This window comes from Lynx rufus, unplaced genomic scaffold (genome assembly GCF_022079265.1).
Source record: "Lynx rufus isolate CCGP_SWC_20201006 ecotype Redwood Valley unplaced genomic scaffold, mLynRuf1.p SCAF_14, whole genome shotgun sequence".
Classification (NCBI taxonomy): domain Eukaryota; kingdom Metazoa; phylum Chordata; class Mammalia; order Carnivora; family Felidae; genus Lynx; species Lynx rufus.
In genome coordinates this window covers 31,490,572-31,503,189 of record NW_025814828.1, presented here as the reverse complement: position 1 = coordinate 31,503,189, position 12,618 = coordinate 31,490,572, and the positions used below count along the sequence as shown (strand labels likewise).

Genomic DNA, 12,618 nt, shown 5'->3' with positions numbered 1-12,618 from the left:
TGTGACTGTTAACAAGAACTAGCAAATCTCAAATGTCTCCTATATCAGCTTATTATTTTAAGTTTCCATTTAAATGTCATGAGTAGAGAAAACACTTTCCACCTTGACTAAATGAAATTATATTTTGATTGGTCTGTGTTCCCTATCTCCAGTCCCTCTCCCATCAAGTCCATTCTGACCATAGTTATGAAAGCAAATATCTTTATGCCCATAATACCCCATCGTAAACTTCTGACTTTTTATGCTGACATCCAGTATCCCAATATATACCTATATTGATTTTTTCTAATCCCAAAATTCAACTAAGGAATCTATTCACAGAATTTCCTTAATGTATGTCAAATATTCCATTCGACATTCTGTTTATGTTGTTTCCTCTGAGTAAACTCCTTCCTCTCTTACCACTACCAATCCAGATCCAATCCACCCTTCAAGAACCCAAATAAGCACTGCCTTCTCCACATAGTCTTTGATGGATCAGTCTACATCATACTGATCTCTTCCTTATCTGAATTCTACACTTTATTTTTTTCATTTTATGACAATTACATGAGTAGAATGTTATTTATCATTTAATATGTATATATCTAGATTATCCAATGACTTTGTATATTCTTCAAAGTAAAAAATCATTTATTATACTATCTTATCACTCTAACAAAGAGCTTAAAAATACTAAGCATATAATGGTTTTGATTACTGATAATGAGAACTTGATGTAAAAAGCCAGATGGAATTAGAACTTGGAGATCCAAAAGTAGTAATATATATTGCCACTGCAATCTCTACATGAATATTTATTTTAAAACCAAAGTGAAAGTTTTTTTAGCTAAATTAATAAATGATAATGCATCTATATTCAAACAACTTTGCTCCTTTAATTAATTCTTAGAGCTTAAGTAGTGTTACTAAATCACTCAAGTTCAGTCTTAGGGTTTAAGAAAACTGGAGCTATCTTTAGAGCTACCTTCTTATCACACACAGCTGGATATACATTAATTATATAGATTTCAAAATATCCAGTAGATTTTTGTGAAGTCATATTTCAAATTCCACATTTCAGCAAGATCTTACAAAATATGAGAACAGGGAGTCAACTAACACTTTCCCAAAGAAAACATATAAATGGCCAATAGGTACATGAAAAGGTGTTCAACAGCACTAACCATGAGGGAAATATAAATCAAAACCACAAGGAGATATTACCTCACACCTGTTAAAATAACTATTATCAAAAAAGAGGAGAGGTGTCATCAGGGAAATACAAATGAAAACCACACTCAGATATCACCTCACGCCAGTCAGAGTGGCCAAAATGAACAAATCAGGAGACTACAGATGCTGGAGAGGATGTGGAGAAATGGGAACCCTCTTGCACTGTTGGTGGGAATGCAAATTGGTGCAGCCGCTCTGGAAAGCAGTGTGGAGGTTCCTCCAAAAATTAAAAATAGACCTACCCTATGACCCAGCAGTAGCACTGCTAGGAATTTACCCAAGGGATACAGGAGTACTGATGCATGGGGCACTTGTACCCCAATGTTTATAGCAGCACTCTCAACGATAGCCAAATTGTGGAAAGAGCCTAAATGTCCATCAACTGATGAATGGATCAAGAAATTGTGGTTTATATACACAATGGAGTACTACGTGGCAATGAGAAAGAATGAAATATGGCCTTTTGTAGCAACGTGGATGGAACTGGAGAGTGTGATGCTAAGTGAAATAAGCCATACAGAGAAAGACAGATACCATATGGTTTCACTCTTATGTGGATCCTGAGAAACTTAACAGGAACCCATGGGGGAGGGGAAGGAAAAAAAAAAAAAAAGAGGTTAGAGTGGGAGAGAGCCAAAGCATAAGAGACTCTTAAAAGCTGAGAACAAACTGAGGGTTGATGGGGGGTGGGAGGGAGGGGAGGGTGGGTGATGGGTATTGAGGAGGGCACCTTTTGGGATGAGCACTGGGTGTTGTATGGAAACCAATTTGACAATATATAAAGAGAGGTGAAGCAGTGGCAAGGATGTGGAAAAAGGGGAATCTTTGCACACTGTTGATGGAAATGTGCCTTGTTATATAGCCATTATGGAAAACCGTATGGGGGTCCTCTAAAAAATTAAAAACAGACCTACCATATGTTCCAGCAACCTTATTTCTGGGTATATATCTAAAGGAAATGAAATCAGCATCTCAGAGATATTTGCACACCCATGTTCAATTGCAGCATTATTCATAATATCAAAGATCTGGAACAACCTGTCTGTCGATGGATGAATAGATAAAGAAAATATGGTATATACACACAATGGAATAGTCATAAAAAAGAAATCCTGTCATTTGTGACAACATGGATGAAATGGGAGGACATTATGCTCAGTAAAATAAGCCAGACACTGTAAGGCAAGTATTTTTTTTTTTATTTCAATTGTATGTGGAATCCAAAAAAGTCAAATCCATGGAACCTGAGAGTAGAATGGTGGTTGCCACCAGAGGGAGATGGGGGAAATGGGGAGATGTTGGATCTTAAGTGTTCTCACCACACACACATACACACAAAATGGTAAGTATGTGAGGGGATAGATGTGTTAATTAACTCAATTGTGGTAATCATTTCACATTGTATATTAAATCATCACATTGTACACCTACAAAAATCACATTTTATAAACTAAAAATATACAATTTTTATTTTCTAATCATACGTAATAAGACTAGAAAATAATATGAAAAGAAGAAACTCAGACTTACGGAATGTGTGATATAAAGGCACCCACCTGTATGTCAATGTCAAAGCCAATTTCACGAAGTACATTCACAATGATCAGGCAGTTGTGCAGATACTGTTCAGAACTTTTTGGTTGTGTATACATATGTATAAGATGTGATTCAATCTTGAAAAGACAACAATCAAATCTTTAGTAATAGAATAAAAATTACTGCTTTTTAACTGTTCTCTTTACTGTAGCAAAGAATCATTTATTTTTTTTTATTTTTTAAAATATTTTTAAGATTTTTGAGAAAGAGAGACAGAGTGCAAGTGGGGAAGGAGGAGAGGGAGAGGGAGAGAGAGAGAGAGAGAGACAGAGACAGAGACAGAGACAGAGACAGAATCTGAAACAGACTCCAGGCTCTGAGCTATCAGCCCAGAGCCCGATGTAGGGCTTTAACCCATGGACTGTGTTATCATGACTTGAGCTGAAGTCGGATGCTTAAATGACTGAGCCACCTAGGTGCCCCTACCAAAGAATCATTTAAATATTAACATCTGGAAGTAGATTATCACAATCAAAATAACAGAATAAACAAAAATAGAATGCTAGCCATTCATATTCAGGTGTGACTTTTTAAATGTTTAAAAAACATTTAAAAGAATCAGCTTACAGACAATACTTTGAATTTTAATTACTAAGTTCTTTCAAATAATAAATACCATTCTGCATAAAAATGACTCTTACCAAAAATGGACAATAGGCTCCCAATTGTGTTGCAAAAACAAGGCCATCTAAAAGGTCCTGGTCAAAATTTACTATCCATCTCTCAGAGGGAATAACTCCTGTCACAAAAAAGACAGAGAGTAAATATATCATTAGTTTTGCTTTTCTAGAAAGATAACTTATGGTACTGTCTAAATGTATTCTGATCTTATCACTGTATAATGCAGAATATATTTAAAATTGACAGACATTAGAGAAAAAAAATGCTTTCAAAATCATTCACACTATGGAGATATTTAGTGGACAGTTCAAACATAAAGGAAAAGAGAACATGTGCCTGGCTTTATTTCTCTGGTTTTCAAGGAATCACAGTCCTTGAGAGATTTTCTTCCAAAGTGACACACAAAACAAGAGGGAAATAATCTGGAATTTTCTATTCCTTCAAAAGGAAAATGGACTGATGAAAAAAAGAAAAATGGGAAAAGTGGGGGAAAAAAGCATAAGTGCTATCTTATTAAAATTTGAGCAACAGTAAGAAAAATTGCCTTTGCTTGAAAAAGAAAAAATTACTATTTTGCAAATAAAGGCAAAATATAAAACTCAGAAGCTTAATACATGAGATATATCTGTAGGGTTTTATAAGCAACTGAAAACTGGTTTCTTCATTTTTATTTTGTTGTTTTTTATTTTTTAGATATGGAGAGAGAGCTAGCAGGGGAGAGGGGCAGAGGAAGAGAGACAGAGAGAGAGAATCTTAAGCAGGCTCCACACTCAGCATGGAGGCCAACGTGGGGCTCAATCCCATGACGCTGGGATCATAACTTGAGCTGAAATCAAGAGTTAGATGCTCAACTGACTGTGCCACTCAGGCACCCCTGGTCCCTTTATTTCTAATTGAAGAACTCTGAAGAATATATTACCATGCAGCAATGTAAGAACATTCCAGTATTTCAACATTAGTCATTCTCCTGAGTACCCTAGCATTCAAATGTTTGATCAATGATCATCAACATGGGGAAGGCGACTCAGAAGGCATGAGGTTTCCTGTAACTCTAAAGTTTAGGTGCCAGTTTCCCTAACTGTTGAAGAAATTAATCCAGATTTGGTAGTATGTGGAAAGGGTTGGAGATTTATGGCTTAAAGAAACCAGAATTTATCTATAAAAGTTAATAGAAGATGGAGGGGTAATAAAAGGAGTGGGTCAGTTATAGAGATGACTACTACACTGAGACTAAAACCAAAGTGAAAATATCTAGATATGTGGTAAATATCTTAAAGATTGTCCTATATTAGGGAGGAAAAAAGGGTGACATAAACATCAGAAAGTTTTGCTATGTTGAATGAGACATTGCCTTTTTTCTAAAAAGTTTCCAAAAGGTACTGGACAAACTAGACATTAAAACAAAGAATGTAACAAGAGACAAATAAGGATACTATATAAGAATAAGGGAAGCAATAAAAAAATAAAACAATTGTAAATATTTATGCACCCAACACAAAAGCACCCAAATACATAAAACAGTTTAATAATAAACATAAAGGAATGGATCAATAATACAATAATAGTAAGGGACTTTAGTACCCCACTTATATCAATGAACACATCATTGTGTTACATAGGTTACAAGAGTAGCTCAATATTTGCAAATCAATATGATACATCACATCAATAAGATAAAGGATAAGAACTGTATGATCATTTCAATAAATGCAGAAAAAGCATTTGACAAAGAACAATATCCATTCATGATAAAACCCTTAACAAAACAGGTTTAGAGGAAACATACCTCAACCTAATAGAGGCCATCTTTGAAAAACGCACTGCTAACATGATCCTTAAAAGGGAAACACTGAGAACTTTTCCTCTATGGATGAGAACAAGACAGCTATATCCACTCTCACTACTTCTCTTTTTAAAAAAAATGTTTATTTATTTATTTTTGAGGGGAGCACACATGTAGGGGAGGGGCAGAGAGAGAAGGAGAGAGAATCCCAAGCAGGCTCCACACTGTCAGCACAGAGCCTGACACAGGGCTAATTTCAAGAACCATGAGATCAGGACCTGAGATGAAATGAAGAGTTGGATGCTTAACCGAATGAGCCACCCAGGAGCCCCACTCTAACTACTTCTATCCCATAGTACTGTAAGTCCTAGCCACAGCAATCAGACAACAAAAACAAATAAAAAGCATCCAAATCAGTAAGGAAGATGTTAAACTTTCACTATTTGCAGATGACATGATACTATATATAGAAAACCCAAAAGTCTCCATGAAAAAAAACAGCTAGAATTGATAAATGAATTCAGTTAAGTTGCAGGACATAAAATCAATCTACATAAATATGTTGCATTTCTATACACCAATAATGAAGCAGCAGAAAGAGAAATTAAGGAATCAGCCTTATTTACAAGTACACAAAAACCAGTAAGATACCTATGAAGAAGTCTATCCAAAGAGGTGAAAGGCCTATACTATAAAATAGTGATGAATGATATTGAAGATGACATTAGGAAATGGAAAGACATTCCATGCTCAAGGATTGGAAGTAAAAATATTATTAAGATGTCTATACTATCCAAAGTAATCTACACATTCAAATCAATCCTAATGAACATACCAACAGCATTGATCACAGCACTAGAAAAAACAATCCTAAAATTTGTATGGAACCACAAAAGACCCCAAATAGCCAAAGCAACCTTGAAAAAGAATAGCACATCTAGAGGCATCACAATTCCGGACTTCAAGTTATATTACAAAGCAGTAGTGATCAAAACAGTATGGTACGAGCACACACACACAAAAAAGATACATATATCAAAAGAACAAAATAGGAAATCCAGAAATAAACCTACAACTGTTTGGTCAAGTAATCTTTGACCAAGCAGCAAAGAACATCTAATGAGAAAAGGATAGTTTCTTCAACAAATGGTGCTGGGAAAACTGGACAGTAACATGGAAAAGAAAGAAACTGGACTACTTTCTTATACCATACACAAAAATAAATTCAAAATGGATGAAAGACTTTAATGTGAGACCTGAAACCATAAAAACCCTCGAAGAGAACACAGGCAGTAACCTCTTTGACATTGGCCGTAGCAACTTTTTCCTAGATATGTCTCCTGAGGCAAGGGAAACAAAAGCAAAAACAAACTTGGGACTGCATCAAAATAAAAAACTTTCTGCACAGCAAAGGAAAGAATAAACAAAACTAAAAGGCAGCCTACAGAATGGGAGAAAATATGTGCAAATGATAATTGGAAAGGATTAGTATCTAAAATATATAAAGAACATATACAACTCAACACCCAAAAACTAATTCAATTAAAAATGGGCAGAAGGGCGCCCGGGTGGCGCAGTCGGTTAAGCGTCCGACTTCAGCCAGGTCACGATCTCGCGGTCCGTGAGTTCGAGCCCCGCGTCGGGCTCTGGGCTGATGGCTCAGAGCCTGGAGCCTGTTTCCGATTCTGTGTCTCCCTCTCTCTCTGCCCCTCCCCCGTTCATGCTCTGTCTCTCTCTGTCCCAAAAATAAATAAATGTTGAAAAAAAAATTTAAAAAAAAATGGGCAGAAGACATAATAGATATTTCTCAAAAGAAGACATACAGATGGCCAAAAGACACATGAAAAGATGTTCATCATCACTTACCATGAGGGAAATACAATCAAAATTGCAATGAGGTATTACCTTACACCTGTTAGAATGGCTAAAATCACACAACACAAGAAACAGTAGGTGTTGGCGATCGTGTGGAAAAAAAAGAACCCTCGTGCATTATTGGTGGGAATGCAAACTGGGGCGGCCACTGTGGAAAACAACATGGAGGTCCCTCAAAAAGTTAAAAACTGGACTACCCTATGATCCAGTAATGGCACTACTGGGTATTTACCCAAAGAATACAAAAACAATAATTCAAAGTGATGCATGCACCCCTACATTTATAGCAGCTTTATTTGCAATAGCCAAGATATGGAAGCAGTCCAAGTGTCCACCAACTGATGAATGTATAAAGAAGATGTGATATATAGAATATTACCCAGCCTAAAAAAAGAATGAAATCTTGCCATTTGCAACACTGTGGATGGAGTTAGTGAGTATTATGCTGAGCAAAATGGGTCAGAGAGGATTGGTTGCCATGTAATTTCATTCATGTGTAGAATGTGAAAAACAAAACAAATGAGCAAAGAGAAAAGAGAGAGAGAGAGAGAAACCAAGAGACAGACTCTTGATTACAGAGAACAAATTGGTGGTTGCTGGGGGAGTGAGGGTGGGGAGGTAGGTTGAGTAGTTGATGGGGATTAAGGAGTGCACTTGTCTTGATGAGCACCAGGTGATGTACTTAGTTGTTGAATCACTATGTTGTACATCTGAAGCTAGTATAGCACTGTATATTAACTAATTGGGATTAAAACTAAGAACTTGAAAAGAAAACAAAAGCAACAAACAAGTATTCCAAATGGCTTAAATTCTTAAAGGTCTGAGATGATGTCTTATCTGAAATCAAGGGGAAACACTGGCAGTCTTCACAAATACCCTCAAATTCCTTGACTCTCACTTTCTGTGAAGAAGAAACTATGGTAAGATATGTTCATGATATGTATATTAACTTCACAAAACAAGATTGCTTTACATCTGGAACTGGAAGACAGATTTCCCGGGAGCAACAGATGTCCTAGATACTTCACAAAAACAGTGCCTGGTATGTTTTCATCTGAGATGCTACAACATTAAACAGTTGATCAATTGGAGTTCTATAGCATATTATTGCAAAATCAGTCTATCAAACAAAGATCACTAGAAATTTTCAACTAGTACATAGCAAACAACATTTTCTGTTATATATTTCAAAGTATTTTTTCCTGATAAAAACCTATAAATAACTGTGTATCTGATATAAGATGTGAGACAAGGTCATGAGTTTAAAATGCCCATTTCTGGTTGACTGAATATTTATAACCTAAATGTGCTTCTCTTAATGTATATGGACCACCTATGGCTTTTAATAAAAGCAAAGGGTCTCATTTTTTAAAAATTGGAAGCAATTCTAACTTTAATCTGAAAAAGACAATTTACTAGGCTTTCAAGTTGATAGTGAATCAGTCATGAAGTATTTGATATGGACCATGTCTTCTAAATATCCCAATGTCATCTTGTATCAATATTAGAGAAGAGACAGAAATTACTCTAAAGGGATTTAACATCTTGAGGATAGATCACACCCATAACAGGAAAACAACTCATGAAAAATCTCCTAACTAGAAGCCAATAGATTACAATATAGCAAAAACTGTTACACTGTTACTTCCAACTCCACCAACTGCAATCAGCACCAAAGGACTCATTATGACCTTCCTCTTTTCCTTATTTCTTTTTTTTTTAATTTTTAAAGTTAATTTATTTATTTCCAGAGAGACAGAGACAGCATGAGTGGGGGAGGCACAGAGAGAGAGGGAGAGAGAGAATCCCAAGCAGGCTCCATGCTGCCAGCACAGAGCCCAACACAGCGTTCGAACCCATGAAGCAGCAAGATCATGACCTGAGCCAAAACCAGGAGATGGACGCTTAACCCAATGAGCCACCCAGGCAGGGCCCCTTCCTTATTCCTAACTTCACTCTTCAAGAGTGAAAAACCTGGCTTTTGTTACTGACAACATATTTACTTATTTGTTCAACTCTAGTATAAATATAATTTTGGAATTGCAAACCCATACTCTTGCAAGAAAGCAGAGTATCATGTGCATGTACAGATCTTTTTGTCTTTAGTTCTAGAGTATGCAGTTGTGATACTGCTTTCAAAAGACAATTTAGTCAGCACCTTTCTTCTCCATTATATTCAACGAGGTTGTCAAACATTTGTAATGCAGCTAGATTCATTTGATACAGTCTGCATTCAATCCTGGATTACTTCTATGTCTTGGCTGATTAAAAAACAAAACAAAAAAACTACATGCACTAACATTCATTCTTAGTAGTGTACACTTCTAGGATTTTGAGGGATGTGTTGTCACGTATTTACCACATTTCCATACAGAAAAGTTTCATCCCCCAAATTCTCAAGTACATTTTAGGGTCAACTTATTGATACCTACTAAAAAAAGTGAGGTAGGATTTTCACTAGGGTTACATTGAATCTATAGATAAATTTAGCAAAGCCGACAAAAATTATCTTAATATTGTGTCTTCCAGTTCTATGTGCATGGTATATTTCTCTATTTATTTAGTCCTTTTACTTTCCTCACTATTTTTTAACGTTCAGTATATATATTCTGCATATATTTCACTGAATTCATATTTAAGTATTTTATTACACACACACACACACACACACACACACACACACACACAGAGAGAGAGAGAGAGAGAGAGAGAGAGAGATACAGTTTTTATTTAAATTCTAGCTAGTTAACATATAATGTAATACTCTTTTCAGGAGTTGAATTTAGCGATTCATCATTTACATATAACACCCAGTGCTTATATTTTTTTATTGCAAATTCCAACTGTTTGCTGCCACTATATAGAAACAATTTATTTTTATATACTGATTATATATCCATCCTACAACCATGGCAAACTGTACTGATCCTAGGAGTTTTCTTATAGATTCTTTGGGATTTTCTACTTGACTGTCATATTGAATTTCAGCCCCTTTCCCAGGGGTAGAGGTGGTTTGTTGTTGGTAGTGTTATTATTATTTTTCATTTCTTTTTTCAGCTCCAGTGAGATTTCACCATGTGTGCATGTGTGGTCCTTCTGCCCATAGATTACTGTTTTTGTTCTATAGGGAACAGAGGCATTGGGTGAATTGCATGCCCCTCCCCCAGGTCTATGCCAAGAGGGATACATTCTCCAGACTCACTCCATAGTCAATTCCCTGAGCAACCAGTGAGGTTTGTGGAGTAAAACCCTGCAAGAAGATGCAGACTCTCCCTAATGCTGGGGCCCCTAGGGACTTCATGCTCTCTCAGGACTGTACTCTTGGTCTCTACCAATTCACCAACCATCCTAACTCATCTCTTATCAGTGCCTAGCTGTCTCTACTACAAGTAGACAATTGTTATCATGCCATTTCTTCCTGTAAACACCTCCTCCTTGAACTTTAGGCTACTTTATTGCCCTACAACCTTAGCTTCCTAAGGGAGCTTAAAACATTTGGGAATTTGCTATTTGTATGTTTTTGGCTGATGTTATGTATATGTTTTTGCTGTTATTTTAAGGATGGAACGAAAGTCTTCCCAGTCTTCTACCTCCCTGAGTGGAAAAACAGTGGCACCTATTTTTCTTCAACCCATTACAACTTTGGAACTGCTTTGTTATTACTTCTTAAGCAGCACTTGGCATGCATTTTTGCTGTTCAAACACGGCTGTCTGTGTGAACAGGATGGCAATAATCCTCTGGAACAGTGTTGAAAAGAAGTAAAAACCACACTTTCTTAATCTGATCCCACACCTGTAGCCTGTCATTCATACACAAGGCTGCTACCACTCCCCTACCACAGCTTACCACAGGTTGAAGTATATCAAGGATTTCTCGGCTTTTTTAGTTTGCTGTTAATTCTGTTGATCTAGGCTATTCTCTCTACTATAATCCAAGATTTTGCTACTCAAAGTGTGCTATGTGAATCAGCAGCAACTTCATGAAATGGAACCTTGTCACAAACGCAGAATTTCAGGCCCCACACAAAAACTCCTAAAACATAAAAAGTTTAGCAAAAACTCCAAGTGAGTTATATTCATATTACCACCTGAGAAGTGTTGGTCTAGGGTTGTTTTTTAGAGAGAGAAGGAGCAAGCGCATCTAGTCCTCCTTTATCAGGAAAGAGAAAATTCAGAAATTTTCTTTTTTAACAGGCAAAGACGTTATTTAAGACTACTGTAAAGGGGGAGAGATATGGAACTCTAAAAAGGACTGGAGGGTTTTTTTTTTTAATGTTTATTTTATTTTTGAGAGAGAGACCAAAAGCAGGGGAGGGGCAGACAGTGAGGGAGACACAGGATCTGAAGCAGGCTCCACACTGAGCTGCAAGCCCGACGTGGGACTCAAACTCACAAACTATGAGATCATGACTTGAGCCAAAGTCAGACATAACAACTGACTGAGCCACCCAGGCATCCTCGGAAATTTTTTTAAATTGTAATTTGGAAGTTATATTTCTCCCTGTTTTTATATCATATTACTTCAAATATTCAGAAATACTAAAATAGTCCTAAATAGTGTTATGAATTAGAGATATGACTGTTAAACATAAAACTGAATCATTTCATGCATTAAAGGTATAAATACACATACTATTTTTATAAACATGATTATTTAAATTATATTTTAGATGATTAAAATAGTACAGTTTTATAACAGCTTTATTGATATATAACTCATATAACATAAATTTCACCCAATTCAAATGTCCTATTCATTAATGTTTAATATATTTACAGAGCTGTATGATCACTACCACTATTTAATTTTAGAACATTTTTATCAATACATAAGGAAATCCCATACCTATTAGCTGTCATTCCCCCTTTCCCTCTTCTCTCTTCCACTGGAAAAACAAAAAACAAAAAACAAAAAACTGACCTATTTTCAGTCACCATGGATTTGCCTGTTCTAAACATATAGATACGGAATCAAAATATGTGCCCTTTTGTGCTATGGCTTCTTTAACTTACCATAATGTTTTTGAGGTTCATCCATGCTATAGCATGTATCAATGTTTCATTTCTGTTTTTTAATATTTTTTAACATTTATTTATTTTTGAGACAGAGAGAGTGCCAGCGAAGGAGAGGCAGAGAGGAGGGAGACGTAGGCTCCAGACTCTGAGCTATTAGCACAGAGCCCGACACGGGGCTCAAACCCATGAACCATGAGATCATGACCTGAGCCGAAGTTGGATGCTCAACCGACTGAGCCACCCAGGTGCCCCTGTTTGATTTCTTTTTATAGCTGAGTAACATTCCATTATATATATACCACATTTTGTTTATCTATTCACAGTTTATGGGCATTTGCTTTGCTTCCACTTTTTGGATATCATGAATAATGCTGCTATTAACATTTATATAGGAATTTTTGTGTGAATATATATATTTTCAATAATTTTGAGTATAAACCAATGAGTGGAAATGCTGAATCAATCTATTTTTTAACACTTTAAGAAATGTTAAACTGTTGAACATTAAACTG

General features: G+C 36.1%; 1 protein-coding gene across 1 annotated transcript in view; it reads right to left on the bottom strand.

Annotated features, from left to right (window-relative positions):
* Positions 1 to 12,618, bottom strand: part of CFAP47 (cilia and flagella associated protein 47) — a 544,467-nt gene that overhangs the window by 302,591 nt on the left and 229,258 nt on the right. The window contains exons 34-36 of the mRNA XM_047075775.1: positions 11,176 to 11,178; positions 3,453 to 3,550; positions 2,772 to 2,888 (exon numbers count right to left, since the gene is read on the bottom strand). Coding sequence (XP_046931731.1) covers positions 2,772 to 2,888; positions 3,453 to 3,550; positions 11,176 to 11,178 — 218 coding nt within the window. The remainder of the gene's footprint in view (positions 1 to 2,771; positions 2,889 to 3,452; positions 3,551 to 11,175; positions 11,179 to 12,618) is intronic.